The 26628-nt window shown below is 45.6% G+C and overlaps 1 protein-coding gene across 1 annotated transcript in view; it reads left to right on the top strand.

The window, feature by feature from the left end:
• The window catches only part of Npas3 (neuronal PAS domain protein 3), an 852204-nt gene extending 828655 nt beyond the window's left edge, over positions 1-23549 (top strand). The window contains 5 exon segments of the mRNA XM_060387500.1: positions 238-344; positions 13985-14132; positions 17399-17523; positions 19146-19957; positions 19959-23549. Coding sequence (XP_060243483.1) covers positions 238-344; positions 13985-14132; positions 17399-17523; positions 19146-19957; positions 19959-20489 — 1723 coding nt within the window. The 3' untranslated portion in view covers positions 20490-23549.
• Positions 23550-26628: the final 3079 nt, after the last annotated feature.

Here is a 26628-nt window from a genome sequence, read left to right on the forward strand (position 1 = left end):
AAAAACCTATCTAATTACTTAAGTGCAATTGCTTGATCTAGCACATATCCAAAATCTGAAGAAAAAGAATGTTGTTACACACCACAGAAGTAATCTTTGCTGAGAGCGTTTGCTCACAGGGCCTCGTCCTCACAGGTGCTTGACGTGATGGAAATGTTGCTAGATCAGCTTTGTGCATCACTGGACAGTCTCACGAGGCTCCTCCTCTCTGAGACCCGGTCTGTGTTCTCTTCATAGGATTAGTGATTACATGGATCTGACTCCTGTAGACATCGTAGGGAAAAGATGCTACCACTTCATCCATGCCGAAGATGTGGAGGGCATCAGGCACAGCCACCTGGACTGTAAGTACCCGTAGGGGAGGAGCCCGCGCAGCATCATCTGTCTGTCTCTCGTGGGGCTCAGTGCTGATTTGTCCCTTTGTGTCGTTGTATATATCTGAAGTGACTGTCAGGCAGTAAGAAAAACAGATATAAACGGTTTCAAGTGGCATTTGGTATAACACTGAAAGCTGGACTTTGGGCCCAGAGAAACTGTGGGATCTCCAGGCACTCATCTAGAATTGTGTGGTCCATTGTGCGTTCTCTCACAGGAAGCAGACAGACAGAACCTCTGTCTTCAATTCCCTGTTGGCCCTTTCAAATTTCCTAGACAGCAATTTCCACTTTGAAATTTGTGGTTTCTGCTTCAAACTATAGTAGGAGTAGTTGTGCCAGAGCCTCTTAAAAATGCCTGTGTGGCTGGCTACAAAAACTGGGTGAGGGCAAAGTCCTGGGGCGCAGGGCAGCACACATTACATGAACAGCACCTGTCAATGGTAATGTCTTCTCCCCTACAGGGGAGCTTCTGGCTTCCCACCCTTGGGATAAGAGATGGTCTCATTTTGTGAGTCTTGCTCTGGCTCCTGGCTGCAGCCTGAACGCAGAGATCTTCTGTAGCATATGACTGGGAAGGAGCTGCATTCTGGTTAAGTCTAAGCAACAGCTCACAGAATCAGCAAGCAAGTTTCTCTCAGAGTCCACCAGCCTGTGTTTGCACAGCAAAGATCCAGAAAGCTGGCGGAAGCTCCCTCCTCCACACATATGACCATTCTCTACCCGCTACACTCTCAGAAGATTCTACACACTTCAGAAGGCCAGATTTCAGGACAGGCAATGTGCTACCAATGAAATAGTCCAGTTCCAGGTGTAGTCTTTGCTCCTTCTTATTATTCCTGAGAAGAGCTACAACTCCTCAGATTTCCAGCCCTTTGCAATCTGCTCTTCACTCTCAGCTCAGCTCTTTGAAGCCTGATGGAGACTGAGCTAACCCAAGTCTCTACATGGTCAACATTGTGTTACTTTTAAGTTGGCATTAGTAACACTGACATGGGACCAAATTCTGTGTCATATTCTGTATATCTATATTTCTGGGCACAGCCTGCCTACAAGCTGCTCGCCAGTAGAGTCTACTCCCAACGCTGGGCACGTGCCTTGATATCACTCCCCAGGGAGTCAGAACACACTTGTTGCTAAGAATGAATGGGTGTTATGTATCACAGAAGCAGATGGCTCTTCAATTAATTGGGGAGGAAAATGATGCTGTTTCCTCAACAGAAACATCAGGTTCTTTGTTGGTAGGAATTCAAGGAAAAAAAAAAAGTAGGAAATACAGATCTCTGAAGGGACCGGTGGATGGATCTGGAATGCCACAGGCCAGAGGTACAGACTTTTCACATGAATATATTGCTTTCGAGGTAGTACCCCACCCCACGGTGCTGGGGGAGGGCACAGGGTGAGGACCTAGACCAGGGAGTGCTTTCTCATTTGGGAGCCTTAATTGAGGTCTAAATTCAAAAACACAACGCTGATTTTAAAAGATCTTCGATATTCTTGGGCCTTATTTGGAAAATGCCACGTTGTTTCTCTCAGAATTGATGAACAGCTTGAAGAAACACAATTCCTGAGGAATGCGAGGCCATGCAGCTTACTTCTTCCTAAGAGGCAACAGTCTCCAACAAATAGGCGTGATATCATTTTTTTCCCCAGACACTCTTGACTTATTTTCAGTAGCCAGAATAACTTAAAAGTGCTGGAAAATAAACGAGCCTACCACCCAACGCTACGCTGTTCTCATTTCTCTGCCATCTTGCCAGCTAATAAACAGAGAAAGTATGCTTTCAAATTCCATGATTTTTTTTTCATTACTTGATATTGACATACTGGCTATTGCTTTATGAGTGAGCCCACTAACAATGATTGAGTTCATACTCTTAACTCGTACACATGACTTCTCATTTTGAGTTCTTTTAATAACCTTAAACACATGGAAAACAAATAGAATGAGCTGATAATTCCGCACAGTAAAATACACTTCACATGTTTAGCTGTCATGCTGTGGAGTAACCTCACAATGTCAAGTAGCGCACAATTAGTCAAACTGTAGGGGGAGGAAAAGGACTGTTTTGATCCTGCAGAATTTTGATCCTAATCAGATTGAAATTCCAATGTTCTTGTAGTGCTTAATATCTTCAATCACTCACACACACTCACACACACACACACACACACACACACACATGCATACACACACACAAATCAAGCTGATTCCAATGTCAGCTTTTGCATTCTGTGACTGAAATAAGATGCTGAAATATACAAATGCATCTCGCTTGGTACAATAAACATTAACATCATTATAAAGTAAGATTGAGTTTAAAATTGTGTGATGGAATGTCTGATGTTTACCTAATTCTCAGACCAAAGCCAGCCCAGTAACAAAATGACAGAGCATGTAATAAGTCTTGGTTGTGTAAACACTGGAAGAAAAGGCAAGGAGCCAGCACAGCATCTTGCTTGTCCAAAGCCCTAGGCTATTACTGAAGGAGGCCTCAACTGTGCCTTGCTGGCAGGAGAAGGTCACAATGACATCGCATCAGTTCAAGAATAAGATAGAATTCTAAAACAAAGAGATGGTTAAAAAATAAACCACATTAACTATTTAGCTTTTCTTCCTAGAGCTATTGGCACAGTTCCTGGTTCTGTCTGCGAAAGGCGGGTTTTAGACATCTGATCATACTTCAGATATTCTGATATCTGTCTTGTGCTCTGAGTCATAGATAAGACTTAAAGAAAAAGGGGCTCAGCCGTCTTTGAGGACTGGAAATCCTACCTTTATCATTGGCATCTCTTCTCGGCATAGGTGTCTGTAAATCCATAAAAGAACTTGTCCCTAGAATCAGAAAAATGAAGAGAAATCTCAGCTGCACCAGGATCAGATGACTCTGAAAAGGAGCCGAGGACACGGGACCACCTGCTTCCCACTGGGCAAGTTCAAGATGCCTGGTGTTAGCTAGAAAGATCTCAACATACAGAGTCACATTGTTATTAGGGGTTGGTGGCTCACATCTGTAATCCCTGTAGAGAGGCTGAGGCAGGAGGATTACCAGGTTTAGTCCTAGTCACCATGGCTCTAAAGCCAAGGGAGTTTCAAGTCTGTTTATTTCCCACTGTGACAAAAGACCTCTTTGACTTCTTTTCATTAAGCCCAGTTTCACTGGTTCTCTGGGTCAAATGGACTGAATCAGCATTTCAAGGTTTGAATTTTAAACTGCATATGGTAGTGATTATTTGGGGACCTTTCTCTCTCCACTGCCCTCTAGTCTTCCATTGCTCAAAAGACAGTGACCTAGAGATGACCATTCATGTTCCCTAGATCACATGTTCTGGCTACATAGAACTTCTGGGTCACCCTTGAATTATGAAGGCTATGTCTGCCTATAGCCTGAAAATTAGACTGCTAAGCCAAATGCAAGCATGTGCTTTGCATTTGTCTCTCTTCCTACTAATGAAGCCTTTGCCTGGAGTCTGAGCTGAGTCTTGATGCAGCCCCTAGGGTTCATCCTGGGTCAAATCAGCAACTCTTCAAAACCTTAAAAGGGGGCGTGTCTTTCTTCCACACTGTGTTCCACGAAGACTCAGGACTTGGCAGTGGAATTTAAAGAAAAGAAACATGAACTGTAGACAGTGGCAGCTTCCCCTTCCTAGACTCTTAGCCAGGATAAAAACAAAAAAACAAAAAAAAACCAAAACAAAACAAAAAAAACTCTGAAAGTCTTTCCAGAGACACAAAAGGCCTGCCCTGTTGCCCGCAGGACCAAGTGGAGATAAAAAGCATGGCTGACCCAACGTGCCAGAGGATAAGTGTCTAAAAAATATAGGGTAGCCATAGTGTTTGCTTCTTAATACATTTTTTTTTTTTTTAGCAAAATGAATACACCGCTACCTGGCATAATGCATCCCGTGCTGTTTTGCATCAATAACCCCTACACTTCCTCCTAAAGGCGTCTCATCGCCAAATGCAAGCAGACTGCTTAATGCAGGACTAATTAGTGGATCCCCTTCCAGTCTGCAGGCCCTCCATTGTAATTCCTTCCCAGCTCATTTTTTTCTACAACTGAGCATCAATCAAAGTAAGTGCCCTGCCTGCCTAGGCAACACAAGATGTCCCCCATGCATTTGTCATCTGCCACACACACAAAGGGGGGATTTAATTGTTGATTTGGGTATGCAGCCATAGCTCACAGGAAAGGGAGCGGCAAGTGAGGGAAGAAGGGAGGAATAAAGTGTGATTGGTGGGCCCATGCAGATGGCACGAGGGGCTTCCTGGTGTTCTCTGATCTCACTGCTTCTTCTGGGTTGTGTCTTTGGGGATTTTGCTACAACCTGGCCACTGGCTGGACTTTTTCCCAAAGCAAGTGATTTTTTTTTCCCTTCTCCCTTATGAATATGAAAATTCCCATGGAAGAAAATACACCAGGTAGCTATCATAGCAGCTGCCTTTCTTCCAGAAGCCAAGTCAGCCCACATCATTGCCTGTCCACTAGCTGCAGGGACCGTCATAGGCAGCAAGAGAACACCAGATTTTTAGGCAGGAATGAATTAGGGTTGGTATTTTGTATCTTTCTTCTGGAGTGGTGCTAATTTGGGCTTTTCAAGTCCATGGCAGGCAAGTACAGAGGACACGACCAGCAAGCAGGCAGCTCACCAGCCCAGAGCTTGTCCCACTTGTCACCCTGTTCAGGAGCAGTTCGGACATGTGCAAGGGGCTTGCAGACGTGCGAGACTTCAGGCCTATGCCAAATTCACTGAATCAGAATCCGGGGTTTGCAAGCTTACGGTCACTTGCCAACTCTTCACACTGAAGACTGAGCAGACTAGAAAGAACTGAATACCGACTGGCTGTCTGGAGCTCATTGTCCTCTAGACTTGGTCTTGTTGGTGACAGCGGCAAGTGAGCACGACGGCTGAGGGCATCTCAATCAAAGTTCAAAGGAAACGAGTATATAATTATTTGATAAACTTGAGTTTTTAAAAAATTCATATAAACCGGAACTGGAAAAATGATTAAAAGCACTTCCTACTTTTGCAGAGGACCTGGGCTTGGTTCCCAGCACCCACATGGTGGCTAACAACTATCTGTAACTGTTCCGAGAGACCTAATGCCCTCTTCTGACCTCTGCAAGCATCTCATGCTCATGTTATATATACATGCACACAGGCAAACTATTCACACTATATTAAAAGTAATGATATAAAAAAAAGTAATGATATCCAGCTTAGGAAGAAAAAGGAAATCTTTGCTGTTTCTCCCATGGGCAATATTTTCCTATGAATACTTTATTACATGTGTGAATAAGAGTAGGGATATTTCCCCGTTCACCTTCATGTAACGTTTCTGACTACTTACTATAAGAACACCTTATGGTATGACTATGAGGTTTAAAACTAAGGTATTCAGAGAGCTTACATATTCGTGGAGAAGACAGTGTGAGACAGCCAGCTCTGAATACACAACATAAAAATGAGTACTATCGAGATATATGAATAAAATACAGGGATCTCAAAGGTTGGGGTATCCAAAGGAAAGAGAAAAGCCCCAGAGGGCACACAAACACACTTCCCCCAGCACTAGAAAGAAGATGATAAGAAGCCAAGATGGCAGAGAATGCAGGGGAGTATCAAGGGCATTGAAAAGTTGAGGGAGGCATGGAATATAAAATCTCCTTCTCCAGAGAGCGAGCTACAACTTTGATTTGACTGATGAGGTCAGCTCTCCAGCAGATTCCTGTTCTTTGTTGCTAGTTCAAGTAGTAGCTGCTTTTGTTGTTTGTTTGTTTTTTTAAATTCAACAACATCAAAAATGGTCCTTTTAAAAATATCTCTTATAAAACATGATCTAGAAAAAAAAATCAATACTTCTAAATCATCCCTTTCACCTAAGTCAACTAGCCTAAACAGAATCAACTCCATCACTTTTTATCATACCATCTATTCTTGATCTTCTGTGAGTTATCTTTATTTCCTTAAAACCACAACCTACATATTGGAAAGGGTCTTTTAAGACGTGTTTAGGTCCGATTGAGCAGCATAGAATTTAGTTCATGTATGTGGCTAGTAGACAACAGTTTGTCTGCAATTGTGAGGCTGGCTAACCCCTCCCAATCAGTGCCCACATCCTATCTGGCTTGATGGTGTTTTGCATGGGGCATGTCAACTAAAACACACCTTGTTACATGTGACAGAAACCCAAGTAAAATAGTAAAATGGCATGAACTTTCTCCCTTTTTTTTTTTTTTTTTTTTGAGACAGGGTTTCTCTGTGTATCCTTGGCTGTCCTGGACTTTCTTTTTAGAACAGGCTGGAGCTCACAGAGATCTGCCTGCCTCTGCCTCCCTGAGTGCTGGGATTACAGGTATGTGCCACCATGCCTGGCTGGCATAAACTTCCTTTGTAACAGTCTTAATTATGTCCTCACAATCAAGGATCTCCCATAGCCAACAAAGGCAGACATGCTCAGACCCCCCCCCACACACACACCCAGCACAGAGAAGCATGCCATCACGCCCATACTTAAGCCAAAAGATATAAGTTACTGTTTGTGGCTTAAACAGTCAAGGCTTAACCTTCCCCTCAAACTTTGTAGAAGGCTATCAAGACATAAAACATGAAGTTCTGCTATCTAGAAAGGTAGAGGTAGGGTCCCTTCAGTAGATAGTTAGCAATGGCTATAACATAAGAGAATCGTGTTTTGTGAAAAAATATCAATAAATGAAATATGAATGATTTATAATGTGAAACATCTGTGCTGCACACACTGAAGCTCCTTTATAAACATGTTTAAGGTTTAGCAAAATGACCACGTCCAGAAATGTAGGGTCCACTGAGGAGAGAGGTCCATTTCATCCATTCTGCCCCTTTTACCTCTCCTTCGGTTTCTAAACCTCTATGACTTCTAAGTTTTTAAAGTAGGCTGACTCCACTCAGCCTGCGGGAGACTCCTTGCCCTTTGGCAGATGTGCCACGCCATTTTCCATACAGTTGTTAGCATCATAAACTGAGAGTGAAAGCGAGAAGCCTCGCTGCATTCAAAGGCAACTGGAGAGAAACCCCTGGTGAAGAATGAAGAAAACTTCTCGGTCACTCTGCACACTAGTGACTCCTCCGTGAGCTTAACTGCCCAGCGTTAGGGGCGGGGACCGACGCGCACAGACTGACGCCGCTGCCCATTAGTGCACAGGCTGGTGGACAGACTTTATTATAATCTCCTACTACTTAACACACAGTAGGCACTCAAAAAGAAAACGTCTTCCTAGGTGATTGGAGAAATCTATCATGTCCTCATTCCTAGCCAGAATCTTTTTTTGCACCAGGCCAAGTTGACTGCTTCTCCTTTAAATAGAAGATCTTTTCAAAAAGAAAGGCATAGAGGCCAGAAAAGCACTGTCCCTCACTGTTTGAGGCTAGAAGAGGCAGGCGTGAGTGTTGCTGAACCCCCCTGGCTGGACTAAAGGCAGCCTGAAAAAACTCTGCGGGGTGTAGAGATGGCGCAGTGGTTAGTAACACTGCTCCTCCAGAGGGCCAGGGTTCAGTTCCCAGCACCCCCTACTCCAACCCCAGGTGATCCACAGACACCGGAAACATGTGGTGCACATACATATGTGCAGGAAAAACCCATAACACATGAAAGTTTAAACATAAACCTCTAGGATCTCAGCGGTCACTCATGCCACCGTCCCTTCGATTCTTTCTGAGAACACCACACCGATGCCATCAGGTTTCAAAAGCCTTGAACTCCGATTCAGTACATTATCATGAAGAAGAGCAAAATTTATTTTTTTAAACTGAACAAATTGACATGTCTTAAATCAATGGAAAGTTTCCTGCATGATTCAATATTAGCAGTTAATAAAGACCTATCAGTTGGCAGGGTGAGAGGACAAAACCTTTTCTGAGGCTGTAAGCCACAGCTAGCGGCTCAGGCGAGGCCTGCTGTTAGTGCGTTAGCGGGAATCCATGGTTGATGCATAGTCATTCACAGAACATCGTAGGTCCTTTGTCTTCAGGCTTGGAACTCCCCCATTAAATATCAAGTCTCATTCAACTTTACCAAATACCGCTCAGCACATAGGTTTACAAAGAGAAAGAGGCAGGGGATCCAGTGCGCAGATGCTTGGACATCTCTAGCTAGTAACTGCAACGTCTGTAGGAAAGTATGCCTGGCCTCACCGATCCTCTGAGCGCCTCTACACGACAAACTGTCTCCATCGCAGGCAAATAAAGCGCTTAGCAAGTCTCCAGCTACAGTACTGTGTCTCCCGTGGATTTTAACAATGACCTTCCTGTAAGCATCAAGGACTGTAACTTTTTAGATAAAGAAATTTGTTCTTGTTTTAAGCTTGAGTCAGGTTCATTCCTCCGGTAGCCTACAGTTTTCAAAAGCAGAAGAAAAAGTAATCCAAAAAAAATTTTTTTTTCTTTCAAAAATTCTGTTTCCAGAATGAAGTTCCCTGTCAGCCTGCCTTGGGCCTTAGGTGAAGAAGCAGAGATTAAAGAGTCAGTATTCTTTTTCATGTTTCATCTGCCAGTTTTGTGAATGTAGAAAGAAAACCAGTGGCCACAGCTAAGCACCCAACTGTGGCATTAAATAGAAAGCATGAGTTTAGCACACACACCTTTACACACACACACACACACACACACACACACACGCACGCACACACACACACACACACACACACACACTCCATTTCAATGCATTTGAAAATCATGTTTGAGTTCCTAGCAAAAGGCTCTACTCTCTCTCTCCACAGCTATTCATGGAGGTGGCTCAATGAGGGGGTGTGGGAGCTGCAGATGTGTCCCCTCTGCCACAACGCTAACGAAACTCTTTGCTCGGCTGTGTCAGGGTGAAGTCTCCCCAGCGAGCTCACCATTTCCTGGTCACTCTGTACTCACCTGAACGCACCAACCACTGCAGCTTTTTAATGCATATACAAACCTCTAAATGTCCTTTTGAGAGGCACTCTGCTAAATGACGCGTGTTCACCTCTTCAGACCTCCTTCCTCCTTCTTGACCTACAACTAACTTACTATCTGGACTCTGCTTTGGGTTTTGTAGGACAGACCAACAAGAAGAGACCACATTTTCTCTCTCTCTTTTTTTTTCTTCATATTTCTGAAGGCAAATTTGTGCTGATCTAATTGGATGATATCCCTGCCACAGACACTGGCTTCTTTTGTGCCCTTTCAGTCACTATCTGTGCCTGTGGACAAAGTTTTCCCAGGGAAAGCACGTCCTCCTGTTGGGAGCTGTTGCAGGGACACGGGTGTGCCCCGCAGAAACACGGTTTGTGAGGCTTGGAGACAAAGTGACTGTAATTTACAAACAGAACAGTCTTGTATATTCTCTCTTAACTCAAGAGATCAAGTGGCATTTTAGAAGGACGTTCAATAAGCTTATCATTCCATCCTTCATTTGAGGGAAGATATCAGGATCAAAGGTCACCTGTTTTAAAATGGAAGCGCTTCACAGACGGCTTTTGGCTAGGCTATTTGCCACTCCCTGCCCATGTAGGCAGGACAGTGTTTTGAGTAAAAGTCAGACAGACCCTCAGTGGTGGTTCCTTAATTGCTAGGTAGATAGGCCTCAACCAGGAAAACTCAGTCTGTTTCCACTGTGTTCCTCACCCAAGGTCAGCTCTGCCCTCTCAGGGACACAGTTTGTAACTGTCAGGCATCTTCAGGTTGGAAGGTGGGGTGGTGGGGAGGTTTCCCTCAGACATCAGCTGCCAGTGGCTACTGCTGCTACCCTAGACTAGGACTGAAAAGGAAGAAAATTATGCCTGGACCATTCAAGATTCTAAGTAAACTTGGTGAACTTACTTCTCCCCGTATCTTCATGGATGACTTGTGGAAATCTAAGAAAAGGTCATTGAAATTCTCTGAAATCTTTAAATAAAAACTAATATCCTTGAAAAACAGATTTCTAAAGATGTGTTGAGGTGACCCGTCAGTCCATTCAGGGATACATGAGGTGACTAGCTCACCTCATCAGTCTTGACAGCTGGGTGCACACTTTAGAACAAGCCACAAAGATGCTCCCAGGCCACGTGTCAGCAGTACTCAGCCCACAGCTCATGGATGCTACAGGAAAAAAAATCAACTGACCTGTGTATCACCTCTCCCTCTACTTCCTTCCTATTGTAGCTTGTACGTGTGGCTGTGGACATACTCCGGGCCTCATTGGCTTAATGAGGGGTCTTCTCAAGGGGCAGTTAACTATTCTGAAGGACTGCCATGTCAACTAACTTCTACTGTACGTATTTATGGTTTTCTCCACAAAAGGGAAGACTTTGTGAAGAAGACTGACCTAAATAGCCCCTCCTTTCTCCCTACTATTCAAACCTACAACTCAAAAATAACAACAGCAGCTACGAAGTAACAGAGACTCAAAAAGGGTTGGAGGTTTTTTTTTTTTTTTCAAATTCGCTAATTTATTGCACACTAAAAATCTCTTTCAAAGTGGCACCAATGTGGCTTTTCTTCTTGAGCTGATTAGGGCAACATGAGCTCAGGAAAAGCTGTCAGATCCTGCCTCTGGCACAGCTGGAATGATCCAACTGATTTGCCAGTATGATTTTTTTCAAGAAATAAGCTTCATCCCAAAGTTATGAATTTATATTCTGTGAGAAGATGTGAGGAAAAAGTATTCCTGGTTCAGAATAAAAGGCAGCATCGTGATACCTTCTCTCATGTCAACTTGAAAACAAAAGCAACTTGGGTAACATTTTGATCATCGTTTTGTTCTTTCATGGTGCTAACATCTTGCCCTCTCTTCTAACGATTCATGGAGGTCTCATTCAGAAAACACCAATCCTTGACCATGAGAAGATGGTGACTCTTGTAAAATCCTGTTTGTTAAAGACCAATGCAGGGAACCATCATGACCCAGAGAATGTGCATCGTAAGCTCTGAGACCCGCTCCTTGGTATTCACCACAGTGACCCAAGGACAGCCGAGAGGAAGAAGTCCCTCCCTGGCCACCTCTTCAAATCAAAGCTCACCTGCCTACCTCTTTTTCACTCAGGGCTTTATTCTTGGCTAGGCATCCCTTAGCCTGTTCTTAATGAAAGAATGAGTTAATATATTCATGGACCCTAATAAATTTATATTTATCTTCTCAGAAATGCCTCAAGCAGACCAAGCTGCCCTACCTCATCTTCTAAGGATGGCATTGTACCAGTTCTTTGTCTTAGAAACACTGCTTGGGTCCTTATCTGAAAACCATCAGGGAGGTTAGGGTTTTAAGTAAGAAAAAGTGTAAAGGATGGGTGATCTTTCTGTTCCTCTTTCAATTTTAACTTGATCTTACAAACACCTCATTCAGTCCTCTATACTCTGGGTTTGGAATTTTCTGTTGTTTGTTTGTTGCCTGTTCTGGGTTCCATTCTGGTCCAGAATTGCCACTGAAGCCTTGCTAGCTTAGCCTGCCAAGTCAGCATTTTTTCCATATGATTCTGAAGAAAAGACTTTTTTTAGTTTTCTTGCCTTTGTTAAAAAAAAAAAAATACTGGGCTGGAGAGATGGCTCAGAGGGTAAGAGCACTGGCTGTCCTACCAAAAGTCCTGAGTTCAATTCCCAGCAACCACATGGTGGCTCATAACCATCTATAATGAGATCCTGTGCCCTCTTCTGGCATGTAGGTGTACATGCAGGCAGAATAACGTATAAATAATAAATAAATAAATCTTTAAAAAAAAAATACTATAAACCAAGAAGAATTATTCTGGTTACAAAGCACATAGAATTATATCATATCACCAACCAGACTAGGGCATGGTGATTTCCTCTGTGAAGAACTGCATAAGCCACTGTCCTCAATTAACAGGTAACCAGGCTGAGGAGCTCTGAATAAAAGCACTTCACGTTGTAAGTGACGGTGGTGTAACAGAAGAGCCATGTGGCATGCTTGGCACCTCACTCTTTGCTGCCTCAGCTGGGAGTTCTGTAGTCTGGGAAGCCATGCATGCAGAATGGCACAACTTAGAGTCGCCCACAAGAAGAGCGCACAACGCTGCCTGCGCAGGCTCGCCGCCAGGGGCAGGTGGCGGTCCCCAGCCGTCCAGCGGCTTCAAACAAAACTTGCCACTGTGTGAGGTATTCATCAAGGCTTTTTCAAGCAACAGTGAAGACATAATTATTAAATTTTACAACCATCCATTTAGCATATTGTGAGGGGAAAAGGGGGTGGGGGAGAGAGGGAGAAAAGCATGAAAGCCTATCTGCTTATAGACATAGTGTGTGAAGGCTTGATTTGTGACCACTTTCAGAGGAAGGAAGAGTTTCAACCGCATGAAACCTTGCTCTTTCCAAAGTGACTCCCTTTCCCCATCCACACACACCCCCAAAAAAATCAAAATGTACTTCATGAAACTATTGTATATGAAGCACTTATTAGCCGTAATTAAATGGACAATATGAATTTACTACGTCTTTAGGACTCTGGCTTGTTCTGGTTTAGAGCAAGATGATTAATGCAAATACATATTACTTGAGATAACCATTTAGCAGCTAATTTAGCCAAATTTATTACAGCAGTTAGAGGTTTTTCATTTTAGCAGACGGAGACAAGGACATGCCAAGAGTGGGTCATGTAGACGGGTGCGCACTGCCCTCTAGTGGCTGGCAGGCTGGTGAGCTTGGGGGCACCAGAGGCGGTCTCTGTCCTAATGCACAGCCTTTCCTGCATTCTCTCTCACCATCCCCATCCATAGCACTTTATTTAAGGGATGATTTACTGCAGTTTCCCTTTTTACTAGCTCAGGAGAACCCAGATACAAATCAAATCTATTTCAACTTGGCAGGATTCTGGTTAAAGTATCGTTTTTAACATCTGCATTTTAAAGCTCTCTTACAGTGGGTATTTAAAGGCGCCGGTTCACATTACTGGTTGTTTTTACTTGTTCCTTCACTTTGTGCCATATTTCAGCGTCTGTGTGGAGCTGTCACTCTGTTTGGCTCCAGTCGAGTCAATGCTGGGCCTCTCTTAGGCCAGTGTTTCTCTCCGACTCGAAGAGGGGATTTATTTTGCTCCAGCCATCAGCTGTCTCGCCACAATTTACCCTAACTGACCAATGTAAATTTAGTTCATCCAAGGACTATAAATTCTGTAAGACAAGATCAAAAGGAACAGATGGCTAAGGACACAAGTTGGTACTGCTCAGGCTGAAGGAAAATGATCAAAGACAGAGGGGTAAGGCGTCTTCAGAACCATTCAGATATCCAGAATCTCGAGGAGTGGAACTTGAAGCCATGCATAAATCACAGAGACTTGCCTTCTTCACCATCGCTGTTAAACCCATGACAATATGCACACCACATTAGGTGTGCTCTGAGCCAAAAAGATTAGTAGTCCTTTTATTCTTCCTTTCCCACCATAGCTGCCCAGAAGGGAATACAGCCTCGCTGCAAATGCCAGTAACCCTAGCTGGGCAGCTGCTACTCCAATGAGGTGTTGATTTCATTTGTGCTAATGGCACCTTAAGTCAGGCATACACTGGGCTCCCCAGGCTTTGGTCTGAAGTTGGGCAGAGACGAAAATCATTCGATGACAGTCTTAATACTATGTCTTCTGTTTTGTTTTCTCTCCCTCTGCACCACCCCAGTGCTGAACAAAGGTCAGTGTGTGACAAAGTACTACCGCTGGATGCAGAAGAACGGCGGCTACATCTGGATACAGTCCAGTGCCACCATAGCTATTAATGCTAAGAACGCAAACGAGAAGAACATCATCTGGGTGAATTATCTCCTTAGGTACCTTTCCTGTTTCCTTTCCCTCTCAGTTAGAAACTGCACTGTGTTGGTTGCTGACAGGTTGTGAGCACTGTCTTCTGACGGGGACGTGGAAAGATTCAAAGAAATGGGAGAAGACCAAAGCCCACTATGCCTTGGGTTGTCAGTCTCTGGGCAGCTCTGCAGAAACTGGTCTCCTTCCCTGGCACGAGTTCCACCCAGAGACCTTTGCCTGCAGCTGCATCCTAGAATGCATGTTAAGTTATGCCTCTGCCTCTGAATGACAGTCCCTGAAAAAGCAAACAGAACCAGGATGGGCAGGGGGTTGGGGGGGGTAGGATGGAGAGCAAGGAAGCAGAGAGCTTCTTCCTTTTTTATCCTTTCAGCCTTCTGCATAGGGTTTTGATCTCTGAGCACTCAAATTTTAGTAAGCAAGATGAACCACTTTGCCAGAGTACTGACAATCTCAGTGTAAATAATAATAACAATAATCTCTTTTTGCCTGAAGCTCTGAGCTCTCGGTCAAGCTTCATGTTCTTAAAATGTGTGCCCTTTGCAATCCCAATACAACTGCTTCCTAAATGCTGGTATGAAGTGCCTTCTCTTTCTCTTGCTTTGTGTCTGCTCTGCTTTGGGATTCCAACAAGCAGTAAAGTCACTAAAACCAATAGCCTGGATGGTTTGAGCTTGACCTGGGAAGCTCGCCCCTGGACTTGTCACAAAGCTGCCACAGCGCTTGGTGTGGGCACTACCCACCACCTTCACTCTAGTCTTTGTTGTCCTAAAGGACCAAGCAGGAAGCACGTGTATTCTGAATAGAAACACTTCCAGGAGAGCTAAGGAATGGAAGCTGGTGCCCTTTGGCTGATAATTCGACAAAGACTACCTGAGTCCCATTTTTCTTAGAGACAGCCAAATGGAGCTGAGATGTTAACGAGCCTGCCTCAGCACACTGGCCCTTCAGTGTTTCCCACACTTTGGTGATGACTTGAAGGCATGAGTGTGTTTGCCTTCCGCAGCATATCAATCAGACGCTAATGATTATTGCTCTGGAGAGGGCCTTAATGGATACCTCTTATAAGAGTTTTCATTTATCTACCTTCTTTTTCCTTTTTTGACCCCTTCTGCTGTATATTAATTCTCTCTAAAGGTAAAAGTATATTTCATGTGGCTTTCTCTGAGGCTTTTCATGAGGACCACCCTCTATGGTTATGATCTTTTTAGGATGGTTCTGAATCAAGGGATCCACTTCAGTTATTCTATGAAACAGTCCTTCTTTCTACTATTGAGAGCTCCTGTGACAAACAAAAAGATAGAACAAGATACAGGGTACTGAGGTTCTTTTACTAGGCAGTGGTGGCCCCACTGTGAAGAATTAAATGCCAGCAAACATTCACTGTGGGTTAGACAGTATGTGAACCATGTTAGTGCCCTACAGGGCTTGGAGATCATCGACTTCTTGTTCAAATTCTGTGGGGTTTGTTTACTGGTTATTATGTATCTCCTTGAAAATACTGGTGTTTGCTTATTTATTGATTACTATTTACTTTCCATGAGAATCTTCAAATTACCTCATTGGCCTCATGACTTCCCACTCTGCCGGAAATGGCAGAAATAGCAAGGAATAGGAGAAAAGTTTGGATCAACACCATTAATCTAGCCAAGAGTCAAACGCTACCAGCCCACAAGCACTTGGTAATTCTATCTCATCAAATTCCATACGGATAGAAAGAAAGCAGTTTGGGCATCAAAGGCCAGTCTTCAGGCTTCAGCGCCATGGCCTCATGTGTGGTAGAAGACCTACCTGAGATCAATGATAACAGACAGGGAATTGGAGACAATGCTCTTTGAGCCTCCATGGCACCAAGCCTACAGGAAACTGCTGCCAGCGGGTTGAGAGGCAGGCAAGTTCACAAGCCAGTTACTCTACTCACAGCTGCCATCTGCAGGCTGGAGCTCTAGTAAGACAAGCATTCCTTGGTACAAGAAAAACTCTTAACTTGGCTTTTATTTCCCACCTTCTTAGCCAAAAAAAAAAAAAAAGATTACTCTTGCCCAGTAATACTTCACTTCTGGGTCCGCTCCATGCTCATCTTCCACTGTTCAGGAATGGCTGCCCTCAGTGCCCATCCCGTTCCCTGACAGCACTTCTTGAAATCTAACCGAAGGGCACTGAGACTCACACCAAGCGTGCCTTCCTGCCATTAGTCTCATCTGATTATCTAGAGAAAGCTGCTGCTGCTGGAGCTAATTCACACCAAGGAGTAAATGCCTGATAATCCATCTCAGTGAGTTAACCCTCCCAGGGATGTTTGTGATTTTAGACTGAAACAGTGACTTCTTAATGTGGGGGATTCAGTAGCAAGCGAGCCTGTAATCAGCTGCTGCCGCCTTGGCCAGCCATGTACAAGGCAGAAGAGGTATTCCGAACCGGGATGTAGGATGCCTTCCTCCTGCCTTCAGGTTACAGAAGCCCCTCCTGATCATGAATCCTGCAGCCAGGGATGGGCTTTTCCAGAGGACGGCTAGCTCAAGCCGACCACGCCTTTCCTTTCCGGGAGAGGCTCGTTTCTACATTAAACGCAGAACAAACATCAAGCACACTTGTGTACATGGGGTTGGACCCGTTCTGCTAGGGCCTCTCTCACACCGGGCCTCTCCGGCTGCAATCAGCGTCCCAGCTAACAAGCCACAGGTGTACACCGCATGAGCAGATGAAACTGTGATTGTAATGGGTGTGCTGACGGTTCAGGAGCCTCGAGTCCCAGAAGCACCTGTGCCTCTGACAGATCGTTAGGCACTGAGGGCCCTGCCACGCAACGCCCCCCCAGCCCCCCATAGTTTCGGAGCCATCGGAACAGCTGAGACTTTGCATCGAGGGGCCGAGGCAAGGGTACTGAGGCAATGGACTCATTAGGAGCGCAAGAGAAGGCAGGATGCACCAGGTGGTGTGAGAATCAATCGCTGAGATTTTTTCTCATTGGCCCAGCCCCCAGGTGTTATGCCAGGAGGAGCGCCAGGCACCACAGTTCTCGGGCCCCCAGTGGTACCTGATTATTTAAAAGCTTTTTAGTGGCTTTCATGCAGCATTTGGGTATTCAATCATTGTGGCAGGGTGCACCTGCACCCGGGCACACACAATCCAGGCTTCCGTGAACAGTCCCATGAGCAGCTGAGAAATGATTTCCCACTTAGTCCTCTAAATTTCCACAAGTCCAGAAATTTCAGGCTAGGGAGTTCAGAAGACGACTGCCCGCACTCCTGACCGGATGTCTTCCTTCCCGCAGTAATCCCGAGTACAAGGACACGCCCATGGACATTGCACAGCTCCCACATTTGCCAGAGAAGACTTCAGAGTCCTCTGAGACCTCTGACTCGGAATCAGACTCTAAAGACACCTCAGGTATTACAGGTACTACTTCTCATGCTCTAAGGATTGCCCAATCTGGACAGGAAGGGGTGGGCAGCGCCAAAAGGGCCACTGTCAGAGGCCACAGCAACCAGCCAAGTCATGTCACAGGCTGTATCTACTAAGCTGCTCCTGACTATCTCAAAACAGACAACTGTATCTATCCATACTACGTGTAAACATATGTGTATATACTTTGTGGCACATATGTACACATCACTTACGTAAGCATGTGGGAAAGATTAAGTAATCACTTAACGTTAGCCCTCCATTCCTTACAGAAGGAACCAAGCCAGGGCTCCACAGCTAGCAGCAAGTACCAGGAAGAGCTCTTCCCGTCCCGCCAAGCTCCCACATGGAGCCCCTGAAACAGGATAGATGTCTATGGCTAGAGGCTTTTTTATGTCTCGTTCACTATTCCATACTATCCATCCACAAGGGGCAGAAGTTAGTCCAGAGCCTTTGCCCCAGTAAACAGCTTTTAGGTTAATGCAATGCTAGCACAGGCAAATAAACTTTGGGTGCTAGACTTTTTTTTTTTTCTTCCGTAAGTATCTGTACCACTCCATACTAACCCATTTCTGGTTATCTGAGGGAGTAGACTTCCTGAGTGATATGAAGGGCAAGGTAGATCCCAGCAGCTACAGGAACTTTAGCCTTCGCATTCCCAGTCCCCTCCCACAGACTCACGGTGAGCAAAGACTATTCTCCAGTGGTGCAAGTGCTGAACAAGGGAAAATGAAGGCTGGAGTGGGCAAAGGGCTCGCCCAGACTGTAATCCGGTCTGCTGCCCACAACTGTTGTGGCAAAGCGATAGAAATCAGCATCCCTCTAAGCCTCCTGAGGCCGTGACTGCTGAGAAAATCTCTTCTCCCTCAAACGAGGCAAGTGACTAGGTCCCTCCATCAGCCTGCTGCCCGCAGAGGCCGTGAACTCCAGGGTTGTGAGCAGGAACGCTTGTGCCCCAAACACAGCTTGGGGCGTGAGGGCACACTTCGTGGTGGAGCTTGTATGCCTGGCCCCTAAAATGTGAGGTCTTGTCGGCCCCTCCCCACACCGCTGAGGTTCTAGAATAGTCTCTGCCTCTCGTTTATATAATAGTTAAAAAAAAAAAAACTTATCATGAGCTTATAGATGAAAGAGACAAATGCAAATTTAAAAAAAAAAAAAAAAAAGAGTCAAATAGTGACTACCAGCGTGGAGGAGGAAACCCCGAGACATAGAATGTGGTTTTCAATAATGAGTAAAGGTGCTCACAGTGGAGAGCACAAACGTCTCTCGGTCACCTGACCCTCCACCGTCTAGTCTTCCATGTCCCTACCACACATAGAGTTAATCTGCCTCCCTGTGTGTGCCCGCCGGACGCCCCCATGTGACTGTGCCTAAGAACCACCCGTGGACAGGCAGTGTCCGACACGGTGGATCAGGGCCGCGTGGGGTCCTGCCCCAGCCACCGGGGTAGGCTTTGTTTGCTTGCGGAAGGCCTACCGGAAGGGGCGGCACTGCCGTCCTGCGGCCCAGCCCTTCCGCTAGCGTCCGCCGGGGCCCCGAGTTCGCCGCCCTGCTAACGCCCCTCTCCTCTCTGCCCTCTCCCCGCTCCCGCCGCCGCCGCGGGCCTCACACAGAGGACAACGAGAACTCCAAGTCCGACGAGAAGGGCAATCAGTCGGAGAACAGCGACGACCCCGAGCCTGACCGCAAGAAGTCGGGGCGCGCGTGCGACAAGGACGCCACCTGCCACGACGACGGCCACAGCTCCAGCCACCCGGACAGCCGCGACAGCGACGACAGCTTTGAGCACTCGGACTTCGAGCCCCCGAAGGCGGTCGAGGACGGCTTCGGCGCGGCGGGCCCCATGCAGATCAAGGTGGAGCGCTACGTGGAGAGCGAGGCGGACCTGCGGCTGCAGCCATGCGAGTCGCTCACGTCGGACAGCGCCAAGGACTCGGACAGCGCGGGCGAGGCGGGCGCGCAGGCGTCCGGAAAGCACCAGAAGCGCAAGCGGCGGCGGAAACGGCAGAAGGGCGGCAGCGCCAGCCGCCGGCGCCTGTCCAGCGCTTCCAGCCCGGGCCTAGACGCCGGCCTGGTGGAGCCGCCGCGCCTGCTCTCGTCGCCGCACAGCGCCTCGGTGCTCAAGATCAAGACGGAGATCGCCGAGCCCATCAACTTCGACAACGACAGCAGCATCTGGAACTACCCGCCCAACCGGGAGATCTCCAGGAACGAGTCCCCGTACAGCATGACCAAGCCCCCCACCTCCGAGCACTTCCCGTCGCCGCAGGGCCAGGGCGGCGGCGGCGGCGGCGGCGGTGGTGGCGGCGGGGCGCTGCACGTGGCCATCCCCGACTCGGTCCTCACCCCGCCGGGCGCCGACGGCGCGGCCGGCCGCAAGACTCAGTTCGGCGGCGCGGCCCAGGTGGCCTCTGACCCGCTGTCGCCCCCCGCTCTCGGCGTCCCCGCGGGACAAGCACCCCGGGGGCGGGGCGGGCGGGGGCGGCCCCGGGGCGGCCAACTCGTTGCTGTACACTGGGGACCTGGAGGCCCTGCAGAGGTTGCAGGCCGGCAACGTCGTGCTTCCGCTGGTGCACCGGGTGACCGGGACCCTGGCGGCCACCAGCACGGCAGCGCAGAGGGTCTACACCACGGGCACCATCCGCTACGCGCCCGCCGAGGTGACCCTGGCCATGCAGGGCAACCTGCTGCCCAACGCGCACGCTGTTAACTTCGTGGACGTTAACAGCCCCGGCTTCGGCCTCGACCCCAAGACGCCCATGGAGATGCTCTACCACCACGTGCACCGCCTCAACATGTCCGGACCCTTCGGCGGCGCCGTGAGCGCGGCCAGCCTCACGCAGATGCCCGCCGGCAACGTGTTCACCACGGCCGAGGGACTCTTCTCCACGCTGCCCTTCCCAGTCTACAGCAATGGCATCCACGCGGCACAGACTCTGGAGCGCAAGGAGGACTGAGCGGGGCCCGCTCCAAGGCATCGTCGGCGTTTTTTTCGTTCAGACCTTTCATTCTAGCACTTTGAATTCGAGCTGGTCAGCATCTTCTCGCAACTCGGCGGCCCCGTTCCACCCCCGTCTTTCTTTCATTGGACTTATCCTTTCTTGTAAAGACACTGTTTATTTTTTGCCTTCGGAGGGTCTGATGACCGGTTGCCTGCCATTTTGTCTCCTAAGATGTGTGTTGGGTTGTTTGACTTTCCTTTGCATCTTTATTAAGATGTCTTTAATGTGTATATGCCTCTGCCATAGAATACTCAGTCTTATGGTCAAGAGATTTCTCAAGTGACAACCATTGGGTTTTCTTCCTAAAGATCTTGATATGATCAAGATGGAAAAAGACAAGCATAAATGATTGTGCCCTGTTTGACTAAGTCAAATGAAATGGGGTGGGTGTTTTTTGTTTTCCTGTTCCTAATTCCTTTGAAAATAGGGGAATAGTATTTTAGAATTTTATGCAGAATTTAATTCTTTTTATGATTAAGATTTTAAGATTTTCTTACTTGCACATAAAAATAATTTGGGTTCTTAAACTTAATTTCTGGCCTGTGACTAGAATGTTTTTTTTAAAAAAAAGTTGGACTAAGTGTTAATTACTGAAACATTAACTTAATTTCTAAAACCATGGTGCTATCATTTATTAATCTGTAATGTCTTCATACAAAATGCAGCTCCCAGGCTGGGTTTTGGAAAAGAAAATGTGTTCTGTCCCGGTCTGGAGTCCCGTTGCTACAGTCTCCTTGGTTAGTTAAGACAAAGCCCTCATTAACATTTGCTGCAGGACTTAAAAGGTTTTACCTCCCAGCTAACAAACATAGCCTCACTTCCAATTTAGTGGGTCAGGAAAGCCCTATTAAAAGGGGGCTTTGGACAACTCAGACTGATTTGAGGAGCAGTTCAAGTACATACTGCCTTTTGTTGAGCTTTTTTTTTTTTTTTTTTCTTCCTCAGTCCAACAGAGGCTGACTTTGCAACTTCAGTTAACACTTCAGAGTAAAAGAGGGAAAAGGAGAAATAGTTAACATTTTTTGGTTTGGTTTGGTTATTTGGGTTTTTGTGTTTGGTTTTCATTTCTTGCTAAGAAAAGAACCCAGGTTGTATTGGGGCTGATTTGATGAAATTTATTTCCCTTTGGTTCTTATTTCTGAATTGAAACCAACAAGTTTTTAAAACTAAAGAATGGGCTAATACGCTTCAGGCAGATAACTGCAACTGAAAACTGCACATTCAGTGAAAAAAAGAGAAAAAAAAGAAAAAAGAAAAAGAAAAAATAGCCTATTTTGTCTTTGTTGCCAGAAATCAATGTGGTGTCAAACACTCCAAATGACTGTCCAGTATAGATTCTTCTCCCACTTCATTTTTGGCAGCTGTTTGTTAAGGCATCTGATACCAGACGTGAGAACTGTAATGTGTACGACGTGTAGTGTCCTTGGCTGTGGGTCCCATTGCAATTTCAGTGTGTGTTTCTATATGCAGTATATGCTAAGCTAATGTAGTCGTTGTCCGCTGTCTTTTCTGTGCTCTGTCTCTAGTGGAGTGGCACAGTCCCATTCCTGCAGTCCTAGTGAATCGGTGACTCTTGGGGGTTAGTGGTTTCGTGTGGTGGCCTTTCTCCGTGGTGTCACTCATACTGCTTCTATTGTCTATGGATCCTGTTTTACTTTTCTAAGTCCCTGCTGTTGCTTTATTGTATATTCTCCCTGACTCTCCTGTCTTTTCCTCCCTGTCTCCCCCATTCTCTCCTCTTGCTTCCCTTTCCTGATACCCCAAATCTATTTCATTCTCAGAGATAAAGAAAAAAGAAAAAAAAAAAAAGACTCTTAACTAGCTCAAGGTTAATGGAGCCATTTTCCCACAATGGAATTCTGGGTATGTCTTTCTCTTCTGGAGTGCTGTACAGAGCACTGAAGACTAATGCTCAGATATATTAAATAAATTGATGCCATACAGCTTCAGTTGTTAACATTCCCAGAGTCCTTTGTGCTCTACCTATAAGCAGTGGGTGCTTTTCTTTGGTTTCCTTTCAGGTTGGCTGATGGAGCAGTATATAAAGCAATTACCGGTGGGATAGAAAATGATTTCAAAGGCCAATCTACATTTTAAAAAAATGGGAGGGGTTAATGGAATATAGAATTGTCATATATATTTGTTTATTCGTGCAATGATAATATAGTAACTCGGCTGTCCTTTGATTTATCACTGTGCTGAGTGGATTCCTCTAGAACTTTGGATTCCGTGAGTTGGGCCCAGGCCATGGTGGAATATAACAGAAGGAAGTTAAATGCCACAAATCTTAGCACTGGGCCTCTTGAAGGACTTAAGTCCGTTTAGAAGATGGAGAAAGCCGATGGAGAAATTTAAAGATTAGTTTTGGAAGCCGTACTCTAGCTATCGAACAATCAAGGGAATGCACCTATCAGCTACAAAGAACAGCTAGACTGCTGGGGTTTTTTTTTTTCTTTTATAAATGTTTCTGTGTTGTGTCAAAATGATTTCTGGTGATTTAAACTAACAGATAATCACAGCTGCTGTCTAAATCCATAGTGTTTAAAAATTACAAAATGAAAAAAAAAAAACCACTTCATTACCTGTGAAGACTGTGTCTGTGTTTTTAACTATTTCTTGTACAAATATATGAAAACTTTTATGAGGAGACTGGTGCCACGTAGCTGAATAATGGGGAAAGGGATATTCTGTTCGTAAAAACCTTAGCAGTGTTACCAACTCTACAACATATATAAAATAATTAAAACATTACAAAGCGAGAGCTATGCTACATTTGTTTTGTGTGAAGCTAACCGGACTTAACTTCCTGAGTGCCTGGCTTATTTTGAGACATTTTTTTCATTGACCATTGATAATGCTGCAAATCAGAAATGTACATACTTCATTTACAACAGGGTTCTTTTTATACTTTTGTAGATTCTCATACATGTCACATACATGGTTGTCTTTATGTAACTTAATTTTTTCATCCGCAGGTGCCATTTTCATAATAAACTTCTCTTGGATTTGTTACTATCTGGCATCATTTCTTTTACATGTAATCATCCTAACTAATGAATGCTGGTAGTATTTGTTTAAGCAGGTACCTTGATCATTACTCTTTATTTTTAAAAATGAAAAAGCTTTTTATAAAAAAAGTAATAATAAATCACATTCTATTTTTGCTAGTTTTTGGAGAAAAAAAAAGTATATGTAGCTTGTTTCCTCATGAGGCTGACAAGGCACAGGCTATGATGCTAATCCAAATACTACACGGAACTTGCAACCATCCTGAATTTCCAGCTACCCAAATTCATTGTCATAGTAGGCATCAATTGTGCACGTTATCAGAGCTGGACAATGGGCCTGCAACATTAACCTCTGTGGGGGGAGTGCATTTTTTCTTGGTTAATGCACAGGACATGGTGACCGTTTTCATACATTAATCATTTAAAATGCACTCTGGATTTTCATGTCTTACGATCTACAAAGTATAACCAACTGTCTCATTGCTTATGTCCTCTATGCGCAATGCCTACTTTGTGGACAGGCTGAGGAAGCTGTAGTTGGGCTGTGTTACGGTGGAGTCAACATGGGTCCTATTGTGTGTGAAGGCAGGTTATCGGAAAAGTATTCTCTAAAGCACCAATCATGACCTCAAAGGTAAGGGTGACATGGGTCACTAGTCAACGCTCAACACTACAAAAAACAGACAAGTGGCTTGAATGGACAAAGACAAGTTTTGGCACAAAAACTGCAGACAGTAGTAGCTATCACCGCCCTGGCTTAAGTCTTGAGTGACATTGGTCACATTGTGTTAGCAGCTGTTGACGGAGGCATGGGTATGGCAAGGTGGTTAGGGCTGCATGACCCTAGCTTTCTCTACAGTTCACTATGTGGGACCCTATTCAGAAGCACTTAAAGAAAGGAACACAACAGACTTTGCCCAGCTCCCTTCTTCCTCTTTGCTCCTGAGAGTCAGATGAGTACTATATAGTTAAGACTGAGAAGGCAAATTAGAGCTAGAAACACAGTCCTTAAATGATTGGTGAAGAGAAGGGGCCACCCAAGGTACTCTTAGCGATGGTTTTCAGTGTCTCAGTAAGGCACAGGAACTATTGTATAAGTGATGGTGGACGATGCTGATGATCACCCATGGCACTCTACCTCTGGACATTTAGCCCTATGATCCAGAAGTGGTGGCAATGAGGGCTGGCGGGGGTAAGCCAGACGTGTTAGATGAATTCTGATCCTCACAGTCATCAGCATTTCTTCAGAAGTGGTGGAAATCCCAGAATCTTATCTCAGCATCAACATGGTCCCTTCAGAGGTGAAGTAGGTCGCTAATGAAGCAACTTCCCAGTCACGGAAGGTGAGTGAGCTCCAGGGACAGACCCCCGCCCATCCTGCCACCCTGCTGCTTTCCCAGCATCAGGGCTGACAGCCCACCCAGAGTCCCCAGCTCTGCACAAGCACAGAACCTTTCCTTTGCAGCCTGGCAGTAAGTTTGTCAGGGCTCTAATTCCTGAAGAAGATCAAATGGGGGTGTGTGTGTGCAGAAGCCAGTTCTCTGTCCTGCCTCTGGTCTTCCAGCTGATGGTGAAATTCATTCAGCAATGAAGAACAAGAAAACTGTGCACACTGAAGAAGCTGTGTTTGGTTCTTATGGATGCTAATTCTTACTCATCTTCCCTACTCCTAAACAGAGTGTTTTTACATTGAGAATGTTTCATCAACTAAGAATTAACATTTGGCCTGAGAACTGCATTAAGAACAGGTAATAGTGTATAAAAGCCAGCACAGAAGGTGGTCTTGTCAAGCCAAATCTCTTCTCCAGATTCCAAACCATAGAGGGAAGTTCTTGGAAAACAAGGGAAGACAAGAAAGAAACCTTTTGCTGGCACTTTAAGTCACACGGTTTTTCACAGACAAATCTTGTCAAGTAGCATCATTCCCAAAGCATCATTCCTCTTGTTATAGAGGAATTGGAAACCCCTCTATAATAGTAAGGTGAGTGGACACCCACCGCTGCCTTCTGCTATCTTGCGTTCCCTAGGAAACCATTCTTAAGAAAGAAGGTGACCGGGAAACTCCCCATGGACCTTCTGAGTGCCCAGTACTATGATTTGCAAACAGTGTTGGCCCTGAGAAGACCAGATGAGCAGTGGCCATAAGGAGACAATAAAGCAAGCACAGCCTATCAAGGGGCAAAGATTCCACTGACTTCTTGAGTTTGTATCAAGAAAGGGAGTTCAATGTGACTAAAGCATCAAGTTCATGCCCTCGTGAACAGAACGAACAGAACAGTTCACTGAGAAATGTGGGGTAGTTAACTGTGTGTGTCTACAATGTTGTCCTCTCTGTATCCAACAACTATGTAGATAAATCAGAGAGAGAAGAGGAAAGGATCTAAGCAGTTGGTAACTTGGTAAACTGTGAAATTGTATCCTGCCACCAGCTACATAATAACTACTGAATTCCAAAGAAAGCATATTAAAATATCCTCCTAGATGAACACAGGCAACAGTCTTCCAGAGACTGTTAGAGATGAAGACAGAGCCTCATGTGGAGAAATTTTAATGCTGAGGGTCTTTCCAGCCCACTGTTGGAAGAGAGTTACAATAAAAGGTTGGAACTGAAATGTTCCTTCTGCTGTCAAATCGACAAAATCTAAACTCTCCTCCATCTGCATAGCTTTCGAAGATGTGAAGATGAATGTCAAATTTCAATAAAGCTACAGGCTGAAGGCCAGTTCCCATGGCCTTGTTGGCTGGGTTCTTTAATGCTCTAGACACTGGCATCTGAGTATCTGAGTGTTCAACTCCCTTCTATGGACTTCCTAGCACCACAAGCTGGGTGGCTCTCACATCTCCTAGAGCCTAGAAATCTGAAGCCATGGCAGCAAAGAAGACTCTGAAATAGACTGGGCTCCAAGCTTCTCTCGGAGCTTCTGCTTACCAGCAATCCTTAACACTGCAATCCCCATCCCCCTCCCCCCCAGTCCCACGTGTTCGCAAAGAGCTCCCTGCTGACCTCTCCCGTCGAAGGACACCTGCCACGCCCAGTGCAGCTCCACGGACAGACTTGACTGGGTCAGTAAGGAACAAAGACAGAC

Source organism: Meriones unguiculatus, chromosome 7 (assembly GCF_030254825.1).
Source record: "Meriones unguiculatus strain TT.TT164.6M chromosome 7, Bangor_MerUng_6.1, whole genome shotgun sequence".
In the NCBI taxonomy this organism is placed as follows: domain Eukaryota; kingdom Metazoa; phylum Chordata; class Mammalia; order Rodentia; family Muridae; genus Meriones; species Meriones unguiculatus.